The sequence below is a fragment of the Biomphalaria glabrata genome, chromosome 10 (assembly GCF_947242115.1).
Source record: "Biomphalaria glabrata chromosome 10, xgBioGlab47.1, whole genome shotgun sequence".
In the NCBI taxonomy this organism is placed as follows: domain Eukaryota; kingdom Metazoa; phylum Mollusca; class Gastropoda; family Planorbidae; genus Biomphalaria; species Biomphalaria glabrata.
Window position 1 is genome coordinate 15,929,661 of NC_074720.1, and position 25,876 is coordinate 15,955,536.

Below are 25,876 nucleotides of genomic sequence, written 5' to 3' on the forward strand. Positions count from 1 at the left end.
TTAATTAGTCCATCCATTATTTTATAGATTAAACCTCAAGAAAAAATTAGTTTTACCCAAAAATCATTGTTTTTTTTTCTTCTAAATCTTTTTTTTTTTCGATATAATACCTAATTATTGAACAAGAGATTTGTAAGTGACGTGATCTAATAATGCAAGTTATAGATTTAATGAAGTGAAAGTATTACCCAGGATTCCCTGACTACCGTAAACTCTTTGGTGAACCTTATTCACGTCTAGACAGCGGAAATTCCCCTTTAAAAAAACAGTTGGGGGGGGGGATGACTCATTCCGTTTCTCATCTTAAAATTAATCAGGACACACAGCCTGCAAACCCTTTCCGGGCTGAATGCCTTACCAAGTAGGGATCAGGGTTGGCCCATTTCCAGTTACAAAGGGGTGTCAGCTTCTATTTACAGCTTTAAATTTGTTTTCTTGCATTCCTTCTGCTTGAGTTAAGTTTTGTCAACAGTTTCACCGTGCTGCCGGCGCTCTATTTTCCTGATAGGCTTATCTCTCTCTCTCTCTTTCTCACTCACTTTTTTTTTTCTCTCCCTGCCTCTCTCACTCGTTTTCTCCCTCATCCCCCTTCTTTTTTCCTCCCTGCTGTGTTTCTTTCAGCGCAAACATTTTCAAGACTAAATTACACCAGGAATAAAAAAAAAAACAAAATTGGGCCTATGAAGGTGTATTTGTGTATTTTAAACTTGACATTGTTGAGGCAGGTTAGTGAGGGTGTAGGTGTTTACAGATTGTATCGATCTACAGTACGAGTGTGTGTGTGTGTGTGCGTGTGATAGTCTACTTGTACATGCAGTCTTCCAACCAGTCAGTAGATCTCTTCTTCTCGTGTGCTCTTCTCTTTCTACAGAGTCGTTTATTTAGTAGCTCTTCCAGTACACGAGAAATGTCAAATCTTTGGGTTGATAAAACATGCTAGAGGACAGTCGAGATCATGTGGTCAGTACACTACCCATCGACCCGTGTATTCCTCCCAACTGCCTTTTTGCCCATTGGACACTATCTTATCTTATCTTATATAATACAGACGTTACTTCAAAAAAGAAGATGATTACGTCCTACGCGTCATGCATTTAGTCATGCATATTAACCAATGACTTAAATTCTGCCAAGTCACTGGTTTTCCTGGCTAGCTCAGGCAACCCATTCCATGCTCTAATAGCACTAGGGAAGAAGGAGTATTTGTACAAATTTGTCCTAGCATATGGGACGAGGAATGTGCCTTTATCTTTGTGTCTTTCAGAGTATTTTATTAAATTTTGTTTTTGTATTTGAAGATTATGGTTCAGTGTTTTATGTATGATTGCTACTTTACTTTTGAGCCTTCTGTCCTGAAGGCTTTCTAAATTTAGTGATTTTACTAAAGGTGTTACTCTAGTCAAATGTGAATATTCGTTTGTTATGAATCTCACTGCTCTATTTTGTGTCTGTTCCAGTTTCTTAATGTTTTCTTGAGTTGAGGGGTCCCAAACGGAGGATGCATATTCTATTATTGGCCTAACCAAGGTTAAGTAACATTTTAGTTTTATGTTCTTATTTGATTTATAGAAATTTCTTTTAATAAATCCTAATGCTTTGTTTGATTTTTTTGTAGTTTCATCAATATGTGGATTCCATGATAGTTTTTCATTTATTATAACCCCTAGGTATTTTGCGTTTTTAGTCTGTGATACTGGTTTGCCATGAATAAGATAAGTGGAATTAATTTGTTTTAGTTTTTTTGTTACTCTTAACAACTGACATTTTTCTGGGTGGAAAGACATGCTCCAATTTGATTCCCATTTCTGTAATTCATCTAATTCTCTTTGTAAAATATCTGTGTCTTGTGTTGTTTTTATTGTTCTATATATTATGCAATCGTCTGCAAATAATCTGACTTTTGTTCCTGAACTAATGCAATTTGGTAAATCATTTATGTAAATTAAAAATAGTAGTGGACCTAAGACTGTACCTTGAGGTACACCTGAGTTTACTGTTATCGGTGTTGATTTAGAGCCATTTATTATTACAGTTTGTTCTCTCCCTATCAGAAAGTCTTTAATCCACTGATGCAGTGGACCATTAATGCCGAAATATTTTAATTTTTTAAGCAAACTATGGTGGTGAACTTTGTCAAAAGCCTTAGAAAAATCTAGTAAGATAGCATCTATTTGTTCACTATTATCTAAACCTTTTGAAAAATCATCAATTAGTCCTATTAGTTGTGTTTCACATGATCTATATTTCCTAAAGCCATGTTGGTATGGTGTGAGGACATTATGTTTGTCTAAGTGGTTTATGATGTTGCTACATATTATGTGTTCTAGGATTTTACATGTGATGCTGGTAAGTGATACTGGTCTGTAGTTCCCTGGGTCAGATTTTTCTCCTTTTTTAAATAGGGGGGTGACATTAGCTTCTTTCCAGTCCTTTGGTACTCTGCCCTGGTTAAGTGAAGCCTGAAAGAGTATTTTGAACACTGGGGCTAGCTCATTACTTAGTTCTTTGAGTAATCTAGCTGGAATACCATCAGGTCCAGAAGCTTTATTTGGTTTGGTGTTGGCTAATAGTTTTTGAATTCCATTTTCTTGTACTACTATATCTTCTATGTTGTCTACTTGGTTCAAATTCAGTAATATGTCTTTGTCTCCTGGGGCTGAGAATGCTGATGCAAAGTATTTGTTTAGAATGTTTGCTTTAGTTTCATTATCATTATGTATTATGTTATGTTCATCTTTTAATGGCGCTACGCCTGTTGTTTCCATTTTCTTAGACTTAATGTATGACCATAGGTTTTTGTTGTTATCTTTAGATATTACATTGTTTATGTATTCACTCTGCAGCTGTCTGCTTACTTTTTGGGTTAAGTGTTTAATTTTTATATACTTTTTGTAAACTCTTTCTGCATTAGTTTCTTTAAATTTTCTATAGAGGTTTTCCTTCTGTTTACAAAGCTTCTTTAGTCTATTATTAAACCAGCATTTATTTATTTTGTTTGATGTGTATTTAGTTGGTATATGATTTTCTATTATGCTTTTAAGATGGTTTCTAATGAAGTTCCAGAGGTCATCGACTGGTTGGTTAATGTCTTTTTCTAATAAGAATGTTTGTTGAAAGTTTAGTGCAGCTTGGTGTAGTTGTGTTAGGTTACATTTATTCCAGAGTAAGATTTTTCTTTTGGGTTTTGTATTGGCTACTGCTTTTATCTGACTGTGTATTTTTATGATCTCATGGTCTGATAGACCAGGGATAATTTCATAATCAACTACTAATCCAGGTCTGTTGGTTAAGAAGAGATCTAATGTGTTGTTTAATCTAGTTGGCTTTTTAATGATTTGATCTAAACTTAGGTTGTGTAAAGTTTCTATGAAAAGCTCATTTATGTCCTTAAGGTTTTGGTGTTTATCTATGGTTAGTGTTTTCCAATTTATATCAGGTAGGTTGAAATCACCCATAATCCAAAAAACTGCATTTTTATTTGTCTCTTTAAGTGTAGTAATCTGATTACATAGTTCCTGCATGTATTCTAAACTAGAATTTGGTGGTCTGTAAATGCTGCCTATTATTAGGGATGTTGAGGTGGTATTAATTTTACAAAATGTTGATTCTACATTTTTTGAGTTAGGTAAGGTAATTTCTTCTGCTATAAGAGTGTTTTTTATTGCTAAAAGAACTCCTCCATGATTATCAGCCCTATCTTTTCTAAAAATTTCATAATTACTATTGAAAATTTCTGCATTATAAATTTCAGGATGCAGCCAAGTTTCTGTTCCTGCAATTATGTCTGGTTTGTCACATTCTAATAAAATTTCTAAGTCTGCTGTTTTGTTCCTAATGCTTTGAAAATTTATAACTAAGGTTTTAAGGTATTTTGGTATTACTTCTTTAGTAGGTTTGTTTAGTGAGGCTGTTGTATTAATTTTAGTAGATTTAGGTTTAACAGGAGTGGATCTGGCTAGTGGTTGGTGAGTTTGGTTCGGGATGGTGTTTAGGATGTTGTATGGGTTAGAAGTGTCCGCATCAAAGGAATCAAACAGTCCTGATGTAAACTGAGGTAACCCACACGGTACACAGTGCCATGATGCGTCTTTGTTGCCTAAGGCATAATACACAGGTGTATTCATATGGAGACATGATGCATGGTACCATTCATCGCAGGTGTCACATTGAATGGCTTTCTGTTTCAGGGTGCATATTTTTTTGCAGATGTTGCATCTATCTTTAGATCTAGGCCCTGGATTTGACTCTACATCTCCTGCCATTAATATTAACAGTGATAGGTATTTATTTCTGCTGTGTCTGATTGAGAACTTCCATTTGTGATGGGTAATCTTCTTTAATGTTATAGATGTGTATGTTAGGTTATTTTTGAAGTTGCATTGTTCTAAAGTGTGATGATTGATTATGACTGTTGTTTCCTTTTTAAGTTTAGTGTTGACAAAGGTAGATCTAGTTCTGTGTTCAGCTAGTGTGCATTTGGTGATTATTAGGATAAATAGCCAGAGCAATTTCATGATGACTGTTCTTGATTTTAGTTTTTAAAGGAGTCTAGTCTAAATCTAGTTTAAGGTTTACAATGCCTAAGTTAAGGTTAGGGTTAAATTAAATTAAATCAAATCAAATGGTTTATTAAATTCAAAATGTGGACCTAGACTAGATCTAGATTCTAGATCAATATATTTACGTGTATAACTAACTACATAGAATATTACTATTAGTTATTATTAGTAGTATTAGTAGATGATTAGTAGATCTAAAGCCTTAATTAAAGTCTAAGTCTAACACTAGACATAGATCTAAAATCTAAGGATATAATAATAAATATAGACTAGATCTAGATCTAATAAATTATTATTATAAGGATTAGTGAGACAAAATAGTCCTAAGCTAAGAATTGTTAATTTGAATTAATTAGTAGAAAAAATGCTGAATTAAGTTAAATATATAATTTAAAGATATTAGTTTATTAGTTAAATAGCTTTTTTAATGAATTTGGTTTGATTTAATACAACAAAACGAAAAATTTAACTCATCTCTGATTACAGTAAACAGGGAGCAGCCATCTTGCCAAGAGCGCGTAACTAGATTCACTAGACATGAATCAACGCTTGAGTGGGCTATAACTTAAACAAATGGACCTCATTCACCAAGCGTAAACAAACAAATTTAGCCACGGGATAATATTGATAAAACAACGGGATAAAAATGTCACGTGATAGCCTGTGTGTATTACGTAATTTATATAGAAGAGATAGACATCATGCCTTTTTACCTACTCAATACATAATTAACAATTGATCTAAGCACCTTAACAATTTACATTGCTGATAAACTGTTCGAATCTGTCAGTTTGCTCACATTTTTTTGTCACAGCATAGTCACTCTCTTTGTGACCTCGAGACTCCAACACATATGGCATAGACTTCACTCTGTCCTAGTCTCGGCATTTTCACTCTCTTTGTGACATAGACTCGAACACATAGACTTCACTCTGTCCTAGTCTCGGCATTTTCACTCTCTTTGTGACATAGACTCGAACACATAGACCTCACTCTGTCCTAGTCTCGGCATTTTCACTCTCTTTGTGACATAGACTCGAACACATAGACCTCACTCTGTCCTAGTCTCGGCATTTTCACTCTCTTTGTGACGACTCGAACACATAGACCTCACGCTGTCCTAGTCTCGGCATTTTCACTCTCTTTGTGACATAGACTCGAACACATACACCTCACTCTGTCCTAGTCTCGGCATTTTCACTCTCTTTGTGACATAGACTCGAACACATAGACCTCACTCTGTCCTAGTCTCGACATTTTCACTCTCGTTGTGACATAGACTCGAACACACAGACTTCACGCTGTCCTAGTCTCGACATTTTCACTCACTTTGTGACGACTCGAACACACAGACCTCACGCTGTCCTAGTCTCGACATTTTCACTCTCTTTGTGACATAGACTCGAACACACAGACTTCACGCTGTCCTAGTCTCGACATTTTCACTCTCTTTGTGACGACTCGAACACACAGACCTCACGCTATCCTAGTCTCGACATTTTCACTCTCTTTGTGATGACTCGAACACACAGACTTCACGCTGTCCTAGTCTCGACATTTTCACTCTCTTTGAACTTTGTGACATAGACTCGAACACACAGACCTCACGCTGTCCTAGTCTCGACATTTTCACTCTCTTTGTGACATAGACTCGAACACACAGACTCACGCTGTCCTAGTCTCGACATTTTCACTTTCTTTGTGACGACTCGAACACACAGACCTCACGCTGTCCTAGTCTCGACATTTTCACTCTCTTTGTGACATAGACTCGAACACACAGACCTCACGCTGTCCTAGTCTCGACATTTTCACTTTCTTTGTGACGACTCGAACACACAGACTTCACACTGTCCTAGTCTCGACATTTTCACTCTCTTTGTGACGACTCGAACACACAGACTTCACGCTGTCAAATTCCAAGAACGTTTATGTGTATCAATGTTATCCAACGTCACGCATGTGGCTCCTACCCTGCGACGTGTCCAGCCTTCTAAATAGTATTTACAGTTCTAGTCCTGGCTTATCCTACACACACACACACACCATATCATGTGTCTCAGTGGCACCATTATCGAGAACCTATCACCATACTTTCCTTAACTCAATTGTTGATTACTGGTCTGTCATCAGATATGAAAAGTCGCTGGGTTTTTATGTGGGTTACGAACTTTTTGTTTGGGTAGTTGTGTGTATGTGTGTGGTAGCTGAATCCCAATGAAAGGGATCTCTTGACTTCATGTGTAAGTCCTTTCATTAACTGTCTAGAGTTGTTTGTAAGGACCTACTCGTGGGCTTCTATCCCTACAGTACTTATTGGTGGACTAACGTAGACTTCACACCTGCAAATGTTAGCACGTTCACCAGCTCTTTCCCCGTCGTGTCTTAGGATAATGAATGAACGTGCGCCCGTAGCAAGTATGTGGCACAGTTTGATTTTTTCCCCCTGTACCTGAGCCTCGCGTTCAGATCCTTAAGACATTCCAAGCGTTGTTCAGCCCTTTACTACTTCAGGTGTCAGTCATAGTAACTGTTGGATGTCACCAAAATGTGTGCTATCTACACACATCATGTATCTGTTGACTCAAGTTGAACGTTGAGAAGCCTCTCCCCACCTTTCCCCAAAGTTGACAAGCCGTTTTGACCAAAACAAAAAAAATATCTGGTGATGTTATTTACCTTTTTTTTCCATTAAAAAAATCAAAAAAAAATCTAGAGGTAGATAAAGGTCAAGGCCAATCGAAGCCTTCATCACGTCTGAGCAAGATAATATGGGGCGTTTGAAAGTAGAGTTGAAACAAGTCTCGCTGAGTCTGTTATGTTTTGGGTGTCTGCAGTTTAATGGGAGAATTCGCCTGTCTGCTGGCTTCCACTCCCATCTTACTCTCTAGGTAGATTATGTTTATGTGTGTGTGTGTGGGGGCCACATTGTGTCCTGCACTGTCACTTGGTGACATATTGTTTCAGAAAACATTGCATACGAAATGAAGGTAAACCAGGGGGGGGTGTTTAACGTAGTACATCTACTTGTGTACTGGCTCTGGAATGTGCCGGTCCACTCCTGCTGTACATCACTCACTTAGCGACACCTCATCTTCTCCTAGCACTCCCCTGCCACGTCTAGAATAACACACACACACACACACACAAATGCCAGGAAGGGGTGGGGGGAAGCAGGCCGGCCAGAACCGAGGATTAGAGAAAGAGGTTTCCGCTTGTGGAGTGAAAAAAAAATTCTGACCTCGTACATTGCTTGCTCACCAGAGGTCTCTCACCGTCCCCACCCCTGTCCCTTTTTATCTTTGACTGATTGGCCCAGAGTGTTGTACACTTTTTCTCTCGTCTCCAGCCCTGTGGTAGGGGAGTGTATCTGTTGTTATATGCCGGTAGACTTGATTTGACCAGTGAAGCGCAGGCTGTAGTTTCATGGACTAGTATTTGCTTTCTTCACTCCTGCAATCGTAAGTGTGTCTTTCTCTCGTTCTGATGTTCTCACAGTGTACATTAACATGTAGATCTTGTGGGTTCTCACTGTGTACATGTAGATCTTGTGGGTTCTCACTGTGTACATGTAGATCTTGTGGGTTCTCACTGTGTACATGTAGATCTTGTGGGTTCTCACTGTGTACATGTAGATCTTGTGGGTTCTCACTGTGTACATGTAGATCTTGTGGGTTCTCACTGTGTACATGTAGATCTTGTGGGTTCTCACTGTGTACATGTAGATCTTGCGGGTTCTCACAGTGTACATGTAGATCTTGCGGGTTCTCACAGTGTACATGTAAATCTTGCGGGTTCTCACTGTGTACATGTAGATCTTGCGGGTTCTCACTGTGTACATGTAGATCTTGCGGGTTCTCACTGTGTACATGTAGATCTTGCGGGTTCTCACTGTGTACATGTAGATCTTGCGGGTTCTCACTGTGTACATGTAGATCTTGCGGGTTCTCACTGTGTACATGTAGATCTTGTGGGTTCTCACTGTGTACATGTAGATCTTGTGGGTTCTCATTGTGTACATGTAGATCCTGTGGGTTCTCACTGTGTACATCTTGTGGGAACTGCTTTGTTTAGTGTGCCATGCTAGGTGCAGCTCATTTCTTCAACCAGCACATTTTATTACATCCTCTTTCATTGTACATCCCACTTAGAGGAGCCTAGATCTAAGGCTATTCCAGACTACATGATACAACGGAAAATATTTTTTTTTGGTTATTTCCTCTTTTGAAAAAAAAAATTATCTTTTTAAAACCGTATGTTAAACAAGCGACATATAAAAAAATTACTTTATAAAAAAAAAAAGCTTAACTAAGGGTTGTAACTCCACATTTACAACCATATATCTGAATGCTGTAATAATTAATGATTATTATTATTTCCCTTTTCGATATCAAACAAAATTAATTGATTACCACTAATAAATACACTATTTAATTTTGTGATTGTTTCTTGTATTGTCTTCGACATTAAATAGTGGTGCAGACATTAAATAGTGGTGCAGACATTAAATAGTGGTGCAGACGTTAAATAGTGGTGCAGACGTTAAATAGTGGTGCAGACATTAAATAGTGGTGCAGACATTAAATAGTGGTGCAGACATTAAATAGTGGTGCAGACATTAAATAGTGGTGCAGACGTTTCAATTTCATCCAAGAATGGGACATGCGAGAAATAACGTATTCAGACAGACAGACAGGCAAAGACAAATGAGAGATAAGAATGGAGAAAGAAGGTTAACAGATCTTGTGTAGTGCCCCAACGGTCCCGCAGATCAAAGGATAGGTGAAAGTGAATGTTAAGTTAGATGTGAACCTGGCTGTCACAGATTACATTATAGAATTGTGTGTACATTTCACATTTGAAAGAAATATAAGCCCTCGACATGAGCCTCGGGATTTACCCCTCAAATTTAGACACTTGACAACACGTCAGGATTTACCCAAGGGACGTGATTAGTATGTCTGAAATCTATTGGTTGATTTAAAATTAAACAAAGACATTTTTTGAAAAGAGTTAGCGCCAGAGAATTGGCGGGGAGTAGGAAAGTAACGCCAGTCGATAAAATAATGTCCTTGTAGACAGTCACGTTTCTAAGAGCTCTGTTTGAAAAGCCTTTGTAATATGTTTCATGCTCATTGATTTGTAATTTGTACATAAACTGTACTTACGTTGTATTTAAATAAAGTTCCAGAGTTTTGTTTTATCAAAGGATCGTTAATTGTGATTCTAGATCGTCATTTTTCTTAACTATTGAATTCAAGTAAAATCCCCGGCATAACAACACGTCATACCATCTGCATGTTGTGACACTGGCATAACTAGTTCCCCTTTCAGACCTTGTGGTCTATAGGGCAGATGATGTAAAGTTCATCTGCTATTGTGGCCTACGGTTAACGAGGGTGTCATGTAGCCAGCACAACGACCAACCGCCGTTACTCTTCCCCAACTAATGTCAGGTACTCATTAGAGCTGAGTGGACTCAGAGGCGCCCAAAGATTCCGAAGTTGAAAATCCCAGTCTTCACCAGGATTCGAATCCGGGATCCCCGGTTCGGAAGCCAAGCGCTTTACCGCTCAACCACCGCGCCTCCCCTGGCCTCCCCTGGCCTAACTGATGTCTTATAATACTGCTTGCATAACTGATTTTAAAAATTAGATTTTTCGCTTTCAGAAAAAAAAGTAGCCGTTGCATCAGAACTTTGAATGGTCTAAAATATTGTGATGTCCGATTTTCAACATCTTTTTTAGTTTACGAGATCTAAACGGGACGGACGGACAGACATTTCGCACAAAACTAATAGCGTCTTTTCCCCTTTCGGGGGCCGCTAAAAAAACCAAAGCTAATACGAAGTGAAATTGTATCAATTAGTTTGGATCAGTCATGTAATTAAATGTGTATTAGATCTAGACCAACAGCAATAAATCTGTGCGGTTAGACATAATTTGACCAATTGTTTTTGTTTAGCTCTATTTCATGCTTTTAGCTTTTTCAATACGCTAGGACCCTAGCACTTAGTCGAACTCATGGCTCAAGCCGACATACTAACTGTCGGGGTTGTAAATTTGGCCAAGGCTCGTCTGCCCGGGCACCCCTAACATTTGCTAGTGGGGTGCTTATGAAAATAGAAGATTGAATAGTTATCTATTGTTTGTTTCAAACTTATTTTAAAGTGGCGACCTATAAAGGGAACTAATTAAGCTTACATCACCACTTCAGTACGTCAGTACAATTTCTTTCCCTTGTTCGAGATACCAAACAAAATAACTAATTACTAATAGTTAATTAACTAATTGGTTAGTATTTTTTGTATTGGTTCTTGTGTCGTCAGGTCAAAGAAATAATTGAGCAAAATGTCATCTTGAACCGAGATGTTGTGTGGGACGTACAAACAATTGACCAGAGGGAGTTGATATAAGCTGGGTGCAAATTAGATGTCGATCTGTTTATAGAGTGAGTGTGCATAGGATTGAAAGAAAAAATGAGATTGAAACCTGCGATAATATAGTCCATATAAAAGTATGTGTATGGTCAACAAAAAATAGTTAATAGTTAATAACCCTCCCCCCCCTCAAACCATGTATAAAACATGCTCCTGGCTAGAGCCTTTCGATTTTGCATTCAATATATCGGAGAACCAAATAGTTGGTGTCTTATCTCTTAGGATCGATTAATTTGTGTTTGAGTCAAAACGTTGTGCACAAGAGTTGTATACAGTCTTATTACAATAAACCTGAATGAGTCACGTGATCTCCAGTCCAAGTGAGTAGAACAAATGTGGTAGAGGATGTAGCTGGACATATATGTGTGTGTGGCGGAGGGTGATTAAAGATGTAGCTGGTCATGTATATGTGTGTGTGTGGCGGGGGGTGATTAAAGATGTAGCTGGACATGTATATGTGTGTGTGTGGCGGGGGGTGATTAAAGATGTAGCTGGACATGTATATGTGTGTATGTGGCGGGGGATGATTAAAGATGTAGCTGGACATGTATATGTGTGTGTGTGGCGGGGGGTGATTAAAGATGTAGCTGGACATGTATATGTGTGTGTGTGGCGGGGGGTGATTAAAGATGTAGCTGGACATGTATATGTGTGTGTGTGGCGGGGGGTGATTAAAGATGTAGCTGGACATGTATATGTGTGTGTGTGGCGGGGGGTGATTAAAGATGTAGCTGGACATGTATATGTGTGTGTGTGGCGGGGGGTGATTAAAGATGTAGCTGGACATGTATATGTGTGTGTGTGGCGGGGGGTGATTAAAGATGTAGCTGGACATGTATATGTGTGTGTGTGGCGGGGGGTGATTAAAGATGTAGCTGGACATGTATATGTGTGTATGTGGCGGGGGGTGATTAAAGATGTAGCTGGACATGTATGTATGTTTGTATATGGGGAAGTAGAACACCTACGATTAGAGGTAGAAGATGTAGCTGGATGTACGGGAGCATGTGGGGGAGGGGGGGGGCTTTGGACTCGTGACATATTGACCCAGATTGGCACGTGCTTGTAGACACAGTGGGAAATGTTACTTAAGTCTAGCTGAAGGAAGGGACCGCTAAAATTATTGAACCCGAAAGGTCATAGTTCGTAGGTAGTGCTTGATGGCCTCCCCTGAAATGTAAGATAGCGTCACGCATTTGAAGTAAATAAATCTTCTGACAGAGTCAAGTGTTGAGTCATAAACTGGCAGTGATCGTGGGATGAACATCTACTGGAGGGATATTCTAATATTCTGCTTAGGTCTGGTTTGCTTTCATTTGGAATCATTTACATTAAGGGTGACTTAGCTTTATTAGTATTTGTGTTGTATTTGGTCCTACAGAGACACATTCCGTGTGTTTATACGTTGTGTTGTATTTAGTCCTACAGAGACACATTCCGTGTGTTTATACGTTGTGTTGTACTTAGTCCTACAGAGACACATTCCGTGTGTTTATACGTTGTGTTGTATTTAGTCCTACACAGACACATTCCGTGTGTTTATACGTTGTGTTGTATTTGGTCCTACAGAGACACATTCCGTGGCCCTCAGTTGTCCTTCCAGCAGAAGATTTGCTCCATGACGCTATAATCTTTTTAAGGGCAATGTGTGTCAAGTCACTGCAAGAGTTCATTTCTCATATTTCATTCTAATAGAGTTGGATATATCATCTTTGGCAGTCTTTGCTTCTTTCATTGTGTGTACTGTGTACCAAGTTGTACGGAACGATGACGTGTAGATATGCTGGACAAGAAGGTTGGCCAACTCAACTATGCCCTCCACTCATCAGGTCCCCACCCCCCTACCAGGTTTTTGGAATGGTATATTTGGAGGAAATATACTGTGGTGAATGGCCCACTTTGGAGGAAATATACTGTGGTGAATGGCCCACTTTGGAGGAAATATACTGTGGTGAATGGCCCACTTTGGAGGAAATATACTGTGGTGAATGGCCCACTTTGGAGGAAATATACTGTGGTGAATACACGGCCCACATTGTTGATGTTGTCATCAGGTATTTCATTGCGAAGTACACATACCAATGTGCTCTCCTGTTTCGTGTCAACCGTTTCGTCTTTGATAAATTTTCGGTACCTATATGTGTATATTAGATCAGGGACAAGTATATCAGCTGATGGCTAATTGATGGTTGGATAAAGATGAAAATGTGGGACTTTGAGTCCTCCCTTGCGTTACAAATAACTGGAGGGCATGTAGAGACAAACGAGTACGTTAGGCCGCTTCCTAAATCTGATGCCCCGTGTATGTCTACCTTATATGTTGACAGACATTTGACTGGTATGTCTGACTGTAAATAGGAAATCAATGCATGTAATCGAACTATTGACAGTGATATTGTGATAGATGTATTTGACCAAGCAATCTCAGTCTTCTAGAGTCTTGGGCAGGTATGTCATTCTCCGTGCTGATAGAGGCTAGTGAGATTCTTGTCCACACCCCACCCCTCTCTAGGCAGCCGTTCACTTGCTCAAGCAGAACTATTTGAAGAGATGACCTGCAGTGAACCTTCGGTCACGTTTCTCTGAAGAGTCCCGCTAAGGTCAGCGTGACATTCGTTTTGTTTTTTAGTGGGGCGCAGTGACGTCAAGCTAATGGAGTGCAGACCCCATCTTTATTTTTTCTTTTTCTAAACAAATTAATCAAGATAAAGTCTGTCTCTTCTGAGTTAAGCCATGCACTATTTAGAGAGATCTACTCCTAAAAGAAGGCTGAACCGCATTACAATATCATTGGAGCTTTATGTGTAATTCACTCGCCTCTTCATGGAGAAACGGTCGTAGTACGTTATTAAATATATATATAAATAATACGATGGCGTGTTGTGACTGATAGAGAGATGAGCCATTGTTCTCTGAAGAGCGTCTCGTGTCGAACACAAAACATCCTCCCAATAGCCACTTGTCTTGAATATTCCAAGTCGTCATCAGATCTTGTTCAGTCCAGACGTTCACACTTCACAGGTTGATTAGTCACTCCACTGTTTCTTATAGACACACATTTCAGGTGTTTCTTGTAGTGTTCATGTCAAAATAAAAACAAAAAGACGAAGTCGAAACAGGACGGACGTGGGGGTGAGCAGGACGTTTGATTATTATAAGCCTGTTCAAATGCGCGCGCGAGATTAACCATGGCACTGAGCCCATTATCCTTCAGTGATTCACTTTTGAAATTATGCTAATTGGTGTTTAACTTTTTTTTGTCTGGCACTAGGCCGTGTTCGTAGCTTATTGAAATAAACATTTAATACTGCTACTCAAGGAATCAGCTAGGGGCACATGCTGTTTTTTTTTTTTTTTTTTTTTAATTTTTAAATGGTTCAGTTCAGTTCTGTATTGTATTTTTTTAAAAACTTAAAACTTGTTAGATAGCTTGGGCCTGGACTCAAGACTCATTCTTGTTTCCTGTCACACCAACATGAAATATAATTTTTCTTCTTGTGGTGGCTGGGACAAAAAAAAAAGATAAGCTCTCTAGTTAGGCTTAGGTGACTGGAGCTTGTCTAAGTCTAATGAACCAAAGAACCATTTCAACTTTATTTACAACACCAAAGAACCATATCAACTCTACTTACAACACCAAAGAACCACATCAACTCTACTTGCAACAATACGTTTTGTTGTAATAATGCGAATCCAACAAAACTGTTTCATCTTAAAACATTCTATTGAAATTTTTTTTTTTCTTCGGCCTTGAACAAATCTGTTTTCCAATGAGTGAAGTACAATACATCTGATACTAATGAAAACAACGTTTGGAGTTCACAAGTTAGGTCACATTCTCTCCCCCCCCCCCCCCCCCCCATGAATCTTTAGGTTTGTCGGATGCGTTCCTCGAACAGTCTCACCTCATCACTTCATACTTTTGTGGCTTTTTGTGTGTGTGTGTGTGTAGACAATCTAAATTTCGAGTTCTATACAATGATCATCTAATTTAAAATGAGCGATACATCATGTCATACCCCCGTGTACCCAGATCTACCTGGCCTGCCCGTGTACATCATGTCACCCCGTGTACCCAGATCTACCTGGCCTGCCCGTGTGGTACCTTTCTGCTAGTCATTGGTTCGAAAGTCGTTTGGTTGGACTCTCTCGTGGACGTGACTTCCTCTTGTTGATTCAGTCAGGCTCTCAAAAGTACACGGCCTAATGAGTGCTGCGTCTGGTCAGTGGCTAGGCTGGATTGGTGCCACGCTTCATTTTGGAGGGAGAGGGGGGATAGGCCCGTGCTATTTGTGAATGTGTTCGATCGGTGAAAGACTCTTGGAGTTCGCTTTTTTTGCCCCGCAGAGAACCTGTCTTCGTCTCTTACACGCCGGCCGGCTACCGTTGTTCAACTCTGGCCTTTAACCTTTTGCCTTGAACGAAGTAGAGTAACAATGCGCGTGCTGGATGGCTAAAAATAGAACGGTGTTTATCGTTGTGTGCGCGCGAGTTCTATTCTCGGACCGGTGTGTCATCGGTCTGGCACTTGAGTTAGTCTCTGGTCTTCTAGTTGCTGCTCTCCACAGCTCTGACCATTCGCCACTGTCCTGGAGTTATTGTTATCACTTCTTTCTGGTAGTATACTAACTTTTTATAGCCAAATGTCCGCTTAACACATATGTTAGGAGTGTTTCATTTGCATAATTTAAATTTAAGCATTCTATTCATTCTTTCCCCCTCCCTATACGGTCTAGTGAGTCAAACAAAGGTATATTCTTTGTAAACTATCTTGAATGTATTCATAGGTCACGCCGCCAGTTCCTATTTCTACTTTCAGTTTCATTGGGTTGAGATGTCTGCATTAGTCTACATGCTATTCAAAATACACAACCACATTTTCATGGAGTCTTGAAGTTTGTACTTGTAGATGTAGTGATTCAAACACGGCCTTTTAGGAACTGGCTGTGTGTGTCTCGAATGGGTTAATCAAACATTTTAATTAGTCATGGGAAAAACGTGTACTCGTGTCATTTAGAAGTGGATGTTAGGTTAGAAAGACAATTAATAGTATACATTATTCATGTAATTAGATTTGATTTCCAAGTCTCGGGGGATGGAAATATTAGTGTGGTGGGAACAGTTGGAGCGGTGAGTATAACGCTTCACACGCACACACACATAACATTTGTCACACATTGCACTCCACATACAAGTAAGACTTCTCACACATGTAACAATCTTCACACATTGGTCTTAACACACATGTAAAACTCTTCACTAGTTACAGTCTTCACATACATGTAACATCCCTCACACACATAGCATTCCTCACACTTGTAACACTCCTCTTACACATAAAGCTCCTCTCACACATGTAAAGCTCCTCTCACACATGTAACACTCCTCACACACGTAACACTCCCCACACACGTAATTTTCCTCTCACACATGTAACACTCCTCACACACAAATTAAACTCCTCACACAGGTTACACTCCCCACACACGTAAACTTCCTCTCACACACGTAACACTCCTCACATGTAAAAATCGTCAAACTAATGTAACCTTACACTCATGTCAAAGGCTTTGTTTGCGCCATCATTACCCAGTGTTTGCACTCGTTCTTTTAAGAGAGGAATCTAATTGTTAGAGTTTTGGGATGAGCTTTGATTGTGAGCACTTGAGTTACTTCATGATGTACCCCTCTCTCTCTGTGGTATTCTCAGTCCAATACGTTGTAGGATCCTGTCTTTAGTGGAACCTTCATTATTCTCTATTGCCTGTCTGTTCGAATGACTCTATTGCCTGTCTGTTCGAATGACTCTATTGCCTGTCTGTTCGAATGACTCTATTGCCTGTCTGTTCGAAAGACTCTATTGCCTGTCTGTTCGAATGACTCTATTGCCTGTCTGTTCGAATGACTCTATTGCCTGTCAGTTCGAATGACTATTGCCTGTCTGTTCGAATGACTCTATTGCCTGTCTGTTCGAATGACTCTATTGCCTGTCTGTTCGAATGACTTTATTGCCTGTCTGTTCGAATGACTCTATTGCCTGTCTGTTCGAATGACACTATTGGCTGTCTGTTCGAATGACTCTATTGCCTGTCCGAATGACTCTATTGCGTGTTGTGTTTTGTTTCGGAAAGACGAGATTACCTTGTGCTTGACAAATAAGAGACTGATGCATTATTGAAACCTTTTTAGAAGCGGGGAGGGCACCTCATTAGCTAAGTATCTAAAGCTTCCCATCATCATTGTGTGTGTACACTCTGACCCTACACGTACACATGTTCTGTGACTGAAGTAGTACACTTAGTGCCAGGAAGTCAGTGAAGGTCAGTGTCATTACAGTCTCTCCACGCTTTGTCCTCAGAATCTAGATTTGGTCAGTTCAAACTGGCACACACACAAATGGACATTGGAAGGCAGAAGGGAAAAGCGACCTCTGCTCATTTACCAGAGAAATTCAAGTGGAAGAGCAATTGAAGTCAGCCCCCCCCCCCTTTTCCAATCCAATTATAGTCGATAAACTAGGCCTACGTCTGTTTTAGGATGTCTAATGTTGATGAAAAACAAAATTACTTACCGACTGAAAATGTGTTTTGAAAAGCAAAAACAAAACTAAATCTTAATGACAGGACAATTCATCGAAGCCAAAGATCGTTCATGGTAGGATACAAGGCCGAATGTAGGGATGGGGAGGCCCCCACACTTTATTGAAAGCTTGAAGAAAAGTCCACTTACTAATACTAATAATACTTAGATATAAAAGCATGCTAATACTTAGATCTAAAAGCGTGCCATATTTTAGAAGAAGGAAATTGAATACTTATAAATTCAGTATCATTTTTTAAAAGATTTTATGTTATATGTATATATTTTAGTTCTAAAAAAAATGTATATTTTTGAGTTAGTGAAGGGTAAGGACCTGGGTGAACACACTTTCGTCGGTTGTAATGTCGTGATAGGTAGTGTCACTATTGTTCATCGAGGTGTCACTATTGTTCATCGAGGTGTCACTATTGTTCATCGAGGATACCATGAATAATGACAAGAAAATGAGGTGTATACCTATTTATCTAAACTGGTCCAGGTGACATACAGTCAAGAAGTTGATCAATACATCGTATTATTTTTAATTACATTTTGTAAACATGTATTACCAGTCTTGGTGTACAGTCGACTGCAGTGTCTTCCTTGGAAGTCTGTTGATTGAGATCATGTTGTGCATGTTTAATGATGATAAGTATTACTTGTGAGCTCGCTCTATTAATTTGGTCATTGCTATACAACCTTCTCCTATTGGTGTCTCTAATCCTTTCCTGTAATTGTCGTTTAGTTTTCAACGTTCGTAGTTGAACTGGGGGCTTGTGGTGTCGAGACCTATTAGGACTTTCATTTATCTTTCCTTCATTTTCTTCTTTTTTCTTACTTTGTTTTCATTGACTGCATTCTTGTCGCGTTTTGTTTTTGTTTTGTCAATGTATCTCCATCACTTTTTTGTCACTCTATTGTCCCTTTCAGCCCTCTCTCCTTTCCCTTCTTTTCTACCCCCTCTTCTCTCTCTCTCACACACAGGCCAACACTTGTACAGCTAACAAAGTCTCACATTTCTCTCTGGATATTACATTTCTTGATGGACTTTCTTGCTTCCGGGACGCTCTTCTTTCCTTTAACTCCCTCTGTGACCAGATACTGGCATCGATTAGGTCACACACACACACACACACACGAGTTTCATGCCCCCCCCCCCTATCCTTTTCTTACACATTCTTTTCTGAGACTGATCTTGAGTCCTCAACGCTTTTCCCTACCGAGTCACGTGATCATGGTCCTGCTTATTGTTAGTCAATTCAAACTCTATCCAATAATCCAGCCTTTTTTTTGTGTGTGTTTTAGTAAGCTTCTATCAACTCACTGTCTGTCAGCTTGGTCAAAAGTTTGTCCACGCTATTTCTCCCACATCCGTTCTCGGATCAACTTGAAACGTTACACAATTTTTCATTGGCATAGACATTAACCAATTAGTCAATTAAGTACTGGTAAGTAATTATTTTGTTTGATACCAACAAGGGAAACCAATCCTTCATTATTCACAGATACGACTAAATATGTAGAGTTTCGTCCCGTTAGATAATTGAATACTTTGTTATTCCCACACCCATTCTCGGATCAAGTTGAAACTTTAAAAAAATATGTATTGTGCATATTAAAACAGGAATCTATTTAAAAATTAACCAGTTATTCACTTAATTATTGTTAAGTAATTATTTTGTGTGATATCGAATAAGGGAAAAACGTCTACATTATTAAGAGATATAGTTGTAAGTGTGGAGTTATTTCCCTAAGATAAGCTTTGTTTTTTTTAAAGTATTAAAAAAAAATTTGCCTGTTTCATTCTGTGTATTTGTGTTTGCATTAGACTGAGTCTGTGTGTAGTGCCTGTGTTCGATCTTTCATAATTTTTTTAAACTGCACCAGTCAAAGGAACACATTTGAAGAGGGCTGATGATGAGACTATAGCCCTCCTATTTCGGCTGTTTCATTCAGATCTCTACAAAACCAGGTTAGCCCAGGGGACTAACACAACATCTTCTTTTTTGAAGTAACGTCTGTATTATATAAGATAAGATATCATAACATAACTTGTCGTACTGTCATTATAGGAGTTTTTTTTTTCTTTTCAAAACATTCGATTCAGACTTGATTCTGACAGTCTTAAAGCAGTGATTCAAGTTCGAAGTTGAGTGTATAGCTACTGATTGACTTGTCTCGAGAAACTTGGACAGGATGTATTTAGTACTCGATCTAGTAGTGACAGTCAACAAGCTACATAGACTTATTTAGTACTCGATCTAGTGACAGTCAACAAGCTACCTAGACTTATTTAGTACTCGATCTAGTGACAGTCAACAAGCTACCTAGACTTATTTAGTACTCGATCTAGTGACAGTCAACAAGCTACTTACACTTGATCGTCTTGATCTACTTTTTAGTTGTTCATGAACACATCACATTGCTCTCTCTCTCTCTCTCTCTCTAGGATAAAATAGTATCTTTGAACCGAAAAGAACACTTTGAGATCTATGTAAACATTGAAATTGACTTGGATTCTTATGTGAGTAGAACGGGGGGGGGGGGTGATCGATTACGAGTCTCTGATATAGTTCTTATTACTCTTGAACTTAGCAATATAATGTCTAGAGCTCTTAAAGATAAGACAGTTCTTGACTTGATACTCGCCAGGATGTCAACAGTGCAATATTTGTGTGTGTGTGTGCAGCTCGATCTCTGGTCGCTTTGTTTTTACTAGAGCTGATATTTCTGTTAGTTGACAAGACAGTGGCTTTGTGTTGTTACCGTAACGGCATTCATTTGGAGATCTCGTGTCACGTCTCAGACAAACATGACGGACACGCCTCTGGGAGTGTTAGGGACTCTCGTGTCCTCCTGAGCTAGATTTGCTCTGTGCAGGACCAGGTTATATTGGGGAAGACGTTTTGTTTCTGCGCTTGTGGTTTATTGAGTATTTAGTCAAGTGAGTCGAATTTTGTTACTTTTTTTTTTTTTTTTTTTCATTACTTAGGGCACACGTTCATTCAGCCCACACTTATCTTTAGTTGGCTACATTTGTGTTTTACCAACCTTTTCTTTTTTTTTTTTCATTACTTAGGGCACACGTTCATTCAGCCCACACTTATCTTTAGTTGGCTACATTTGTGTTTTACCAACCTTTTCTTTTTTTTTTTTCATTACTTAGGGCACACGTTCATTCAGCCCACACTTATCTTTAGTTGGCTACATTTGTGTTTTACCAACCTTTTCTTTTTTTTTTTTCATTACTTAGGGCACACGTTCATTCAGCCCACACTTATCTTTAGTTGGCTACATTTGTGTTTTACCAACCTTTTCTTTTTTTTTTTTGGCTACTTTTACTTTTTTCTCTTTGGCTACATTTCATTTTCCTCGGCCTTTCTCATCTTTCTTTCCGTCTTTTCCTTTCTTTCTTCAGTAATGTTTCTCTCACTTTCTCTCTCACACACACTTTCTCACAATCTCTCTCTCTCTCTCTCTTTATATATATATATATATATATATATATATATAATCTCACACACTATCTCTCTCTGCCCTCCTGTCTGTTCTTTCTGTATTTCCCTACACTTAGCTCTACTATCAGGACAAATAACTTTATATTGTCAACGCTATATTGTTCACGCATGTCTCAATTGATATGTAATTTTTAGTTTGACTTTGAAAAGGAACAAATCTTGAGCTCTAGATTGTGTCATGCCTTGTGTGGTAGTTCACAGAGAGGCATGGGAAATAGAGGCGGAATGTCCAAGCTCTTAGCTGCCAGGTCAAAATCTCTTGGTTCGAGACTTCCTCTTGTTGATGGGACATTACTGAAGGCATTATTTAAAGTTGTTATCAATAACATAAAGAGGCTACCTTTTATGCTAGCCCCACACTATCCTGTGTGCTGTTGACGGCCGTTGACTTGTAGCACCAAACTGCTGGTAGACAACTCAACTGCTGTCAGTGTATTGATATCTTAACGTATGAAACTTGAAATAACTTAAAGTAACTTCTTGGTGAACAAGACTAAATAGAACGTTTGTTACATCGTTCCGACCACAGCATTCATCTCACCGAGATGATCGCAACTGCCGCGATAAAGATAAACTTATGTCACTATCAGACCATCGTACAATTCGAGGTCCTGATATGACACTCGCACTGGGCCGCCTCTGCCTACTACCTACAAGTCTTTAGTGGCAAATTTCTTCGTTATCCACACTCACACAGCGTCTTTGCACCAGCCAATGTCATACACACCGCTTGTTTATGTTTTGCACATACATAGCAGTTATTTAACCATACAACTTAACATGGTACTCTCTTTGTCACTGTATAAGGATATAGGTCAGTTCTTCCACTGGTCTTGTTTTTACTAGGTAGATACTGGGTATTTTGACCTCTCCTCTCGCGCGCACACACATACAGAAATGGGAATCAAATTGGAGCATGTCTTTCCACCCAGAAAAAATGTCAGTTGTTAAGAGTAACAAAAAAACTAAAACAAATTAATTCCACTTATCTTATTCATGGCAAACCAGTAACACAGACTAAAAACGCAAAATACCTAGGTGTTATAATAAATGAAAAACTGTCATGGAATCCACATATTGATGAAACTACAAAAAAATCAAACAAAGCATTAGGATTTATTAAAAGAAATTTCTATAAATCAAATAAGAACATAAAACTAAAATGTTATTTAACCTTGGTTAGGCCAATAATAGAATATGCATCCTCCGTTTGGGATCCCTCAACTCAAGAAATCATTAAAAAACTGGAACAGACACAAAATAGAGCAGTGAGATTCATAACAAACGAATATTCACATTTGACTAGAGTAACACCTTTAGTAAAATCACTAAATTTAGAAAGCCTTCAGGACAGAAGGCTCAAAAGTAAAATAGCAATCATACATAAAACACTGAACCTTAATCTTCAAATACAAAAACAAAATTTAATAAAATACTCTGAAAGACACAAAGATAAAGGCACATTCCTCGTCCCATATGCTAGGACAAATTTGTACAAACACTCCTTCTTCCCTAGTGCTATTAGAGCATGGAATGGGTTGCCTGAGCTAGCCAGGAAAACCAGTGACTTGGCTGAATTTAAGTCATTGGTTAATATGCATGACTAAATGCATGACGCGTAGGACGTAATCATCTTCTTTTTTGAAGTAACGTCTGTATTATATAATATAAGTAATACACTGTTTCTTTCTCTCCAATGTTAGTAATATAGAAGTAATACTTTGTTCTGTTTTAGTGTGGGTAGAATTGTTTTCAGTGTGAGAAGTATTGTAAATATTAGGGGGGGGGGAGTAAGTTGTCTAGCATTGTTTGCATATGTAGCAGTGACATCTGTTTACAAATGTAAAACCTTGTGTGAGATTTGACATCAGATAGACCATCCAACGTTCAGGTCTACGGATTGCTAACTGTTTGGATGATATGACAAAGCAACACATCGAATCACTGAAAGAATAAACCCCACCTAATACTATGCTAATACCTCCCAACCAACTATTGTATTTCTAGTCAGTGTTTCCACTGTTTACATCCCGAGTTGAATCTCTTGGCTCGCTCTGTTGACTCTATAGGGCTGTCTAGCAGACGATCTTCTCCCAATATTCTACGGCTTTATGTGTCTGCTGGGACCCCCAACTATCTACCGTCTTTGGAAGTAAAAAGATTAGAATGGGTTGGGTATTGAAGAGGTATGGCCTTGACATTGAGGACACGAGAAATGCCGCTCACATCTGGAACTTGAGACCTCTTTTTTTTTTTTTTATCTCCTCCTCAACTTCCAGCCTTTCCTCCCCCTCTCACCTCTTCTTGTTGAGATCAATACGACCCTCCCCTCTTCCCCCCCCCCCCTTTTTTTTTGTTCCTCCATCTCTTGCTCAACGGAGAAGTGTGTCAGTGTCTACCGTCTTGTTTCATGGCTCTCTCAGTGTCCTGGAGTTTGTAGTGAACTAGTCTACCGTCTTGTTTCATGGCTCTCTCAGTGTCCTGGAGTTTGTAGTGAACTAGTCTACCGTCTTGTTTCATGGCTCTCTCAGTGTCCTGGAGTTTGTAGTGAACTAGTCTACCGTCTTGTTTCATGGCTCTCTCAGTGTCCTGGAGTTTGTAGTGAACTAGTCTACCGTCTTGTTTCATGGCTCTCAGTGCTGGACTATACTTTCTGACCCTGAATGGACATCTTGGTTCGTGTTGGCTTTATTATCATTGTAGGATCTACTACTAGTAGTAGTTTGAGTGTGTGTGTGTGTGTGATCGCGTGAGCTCTAGCACTTGACACTGTGACTCACTGTTCGATCTTGTTCTTCACATTCAAACCAGTCGTTTTGACCACTGCCCATGTAGATTAAGGAGCAGCCTCTTTGGGAAAGAATAACATGGTGGAAAAGGAAAGCCTTTCTCCTCTAAACTCTTCCCCCCCCCCCTTTTTTTTTTTCTTCTTATTCAATCAGGATAATCCTTTGCGTTGAAGTAGATCACATGTTCGATAACCCTGGGACTTATTGTTAGACATAGATTCTCTTCTTATGAAATGCATCCATCCATCTTAAGTACATTTTTTAATTTGGCTTAGTCCGAATGTATCACAACATAGACATACAGCTGTCAGGTCGATCTAAAAAGATCTGACTCACCTCTGAGCACTTAGTATCAAGTCTAAGGTGTTAGGACTTATCATACTGGTTTGTCTCACGTTGGATTAGTCACTAAATTAAAGTTTCTTGATGACCTTCACGCATCACCTGATCTTTGGCTTCATTTAAAAAAAATTTTGTTTTAACGAAGTAGATATAAATAAAGTGATGTCTACAGTTATGTGCGCATTGTTACTTACGAAAGACATCCATTAAAAGTCTTTGATCATCCAAGTCCTAGACTTGGATCTAGATGTTTGTATTACTCCGAGTCACTGAATGGATGTTTGAGAACTAAGAGAAACTTTGTATGTCCCCATGTTCGCTGTGATGTTAACTTTCAATTATGAAAGTTTAGATTTCTATGAAGAAACGAAGAGTTTTTGTTTGTACAAGTGTTTCAGTTGAAGACAAGCACTCCCCACACATCAGTTTCTCAGTTCACATAAAATGTTCCTTGTTTCCTTCCTCACCCCAATGTTTCAAAATGTCCTTGTCTCATGTTGACTTTTTATTTCTTCCAGATATTTGTCGAGTAGACCAGTAAGTTCTTCTCTCAGCTCACCGCCATGTCGGCCTCCCAATTTGACGATCTATTGGGCGACTTTGGCGACTCCACTTCTTCTTCTTCAGTCAAAGCCACGGCTAATGGTAACGTGGACGAGTTTGACCCTTTCGGCCCTTCCGGGGCAGAACAGACCACCAACGGCGGGGATTCTGGATTATTGGTGGACTTTTCCATAGATACAGAGGTCAGCCTATATGTTTGTTTTATCAGTGGATGTATATTTGTCATATTGTATTTGTATGTCTTAACGTTATGGTCAAGTTTCTTACAAAAGAAAGTATCTGCTGCTGAAAAGATAGAATTACTCCCCCAGAACAGATAGAATTACTCCTCTAGAACAGATAGAATTACTCCCCCAGAACAGATAGAATTACTCCTCCAGAACAGATAGAATTACTCCTCCAGAACAGATAGAATTACTCCCCCAGAACAGATAGAATTACTCCCCCAGAACAGATATAATTATTCCTTCAGAACAGATAGTATTACTCCTCTAGAACAGATAGAATTACTCCTCTAGAACAGATAGAATTACTCCCCCAGAACAGAATTACTCCCCCAGAACAGATAGAATTACTCCTCTAGAACAGATAGAATTACTCCTACAAATCTTGTCAAATGTAGTACAAGATTTCTGCTTTTGAGTTATTCAAATCTCATTGTGTCATTCACAACACCCAAAATATTGCACGTCTAACAGATTTAATAAAATTATTTTCTTTATTTATTTGGCATCATATAGACCAGATAGTTTGTTTATGCAGGGATCCTATGCATTAACTTTCACTCGACCTATAGAGGGAGGCAGACATTAATTTAAAAACAAAATTACTTGCATTTCTTCAGTTGTTTGTTTGTTTCCACACAAACACACACAAAACATTTTTCACTTGAAAGATATTACACCGTACATCTCTTGACTGTTATAAACGTGATAGATATTACACCGTACATCTCTTGACTGTTATAAACATGATAGATATTACATCGTACATCTCTTGACTGTTGTAAACGTGATAGATATTACATCGTACATCTCATGACTGTTATAAACGTGATAGATATTACATCGTACATCTCTTGACTGT

General features: G+C 38.8%; 1 protein-coding gene across 17 annotated transcripts in view; it reads left to right on the top strand.

The window, feature by feature from the left end:
* Positions 1-25,876, top strand: part of LOC106058482 (uncharacterized) — a 92,724-nt gene that overhangs the window by 12,278 nt on the left and 54,570 nt on the right. For 12 of the 17 annotated variants that reach the window (XR_008780345.1, XR_008780346.1, XM_056045143.1 and 9 more), the window contains exon 2: positions 24,745-24,972. Coding sequence is in view for 15 of the 17 variants with exons in the window: in XM_056045143.1 (XP_055901118.1) it covers positions 24,790-24,972 (183 nt within the window). In the remaining 2 variants the exon portion in view is untranslated. Of the gene's footprint in view, positions 1-7,860; positions 8,025-12,163; positions 12,298-20,372; positions 20,522-23,506; positions 23,771-24,744; positions 24,973-25,876 lie in introns of those variants that run through there. The other 5 variants (XM_056045132.1, XM_056045135.1, XM_056045133.1 and 2 more) reach the window with 5 other exon arrangements.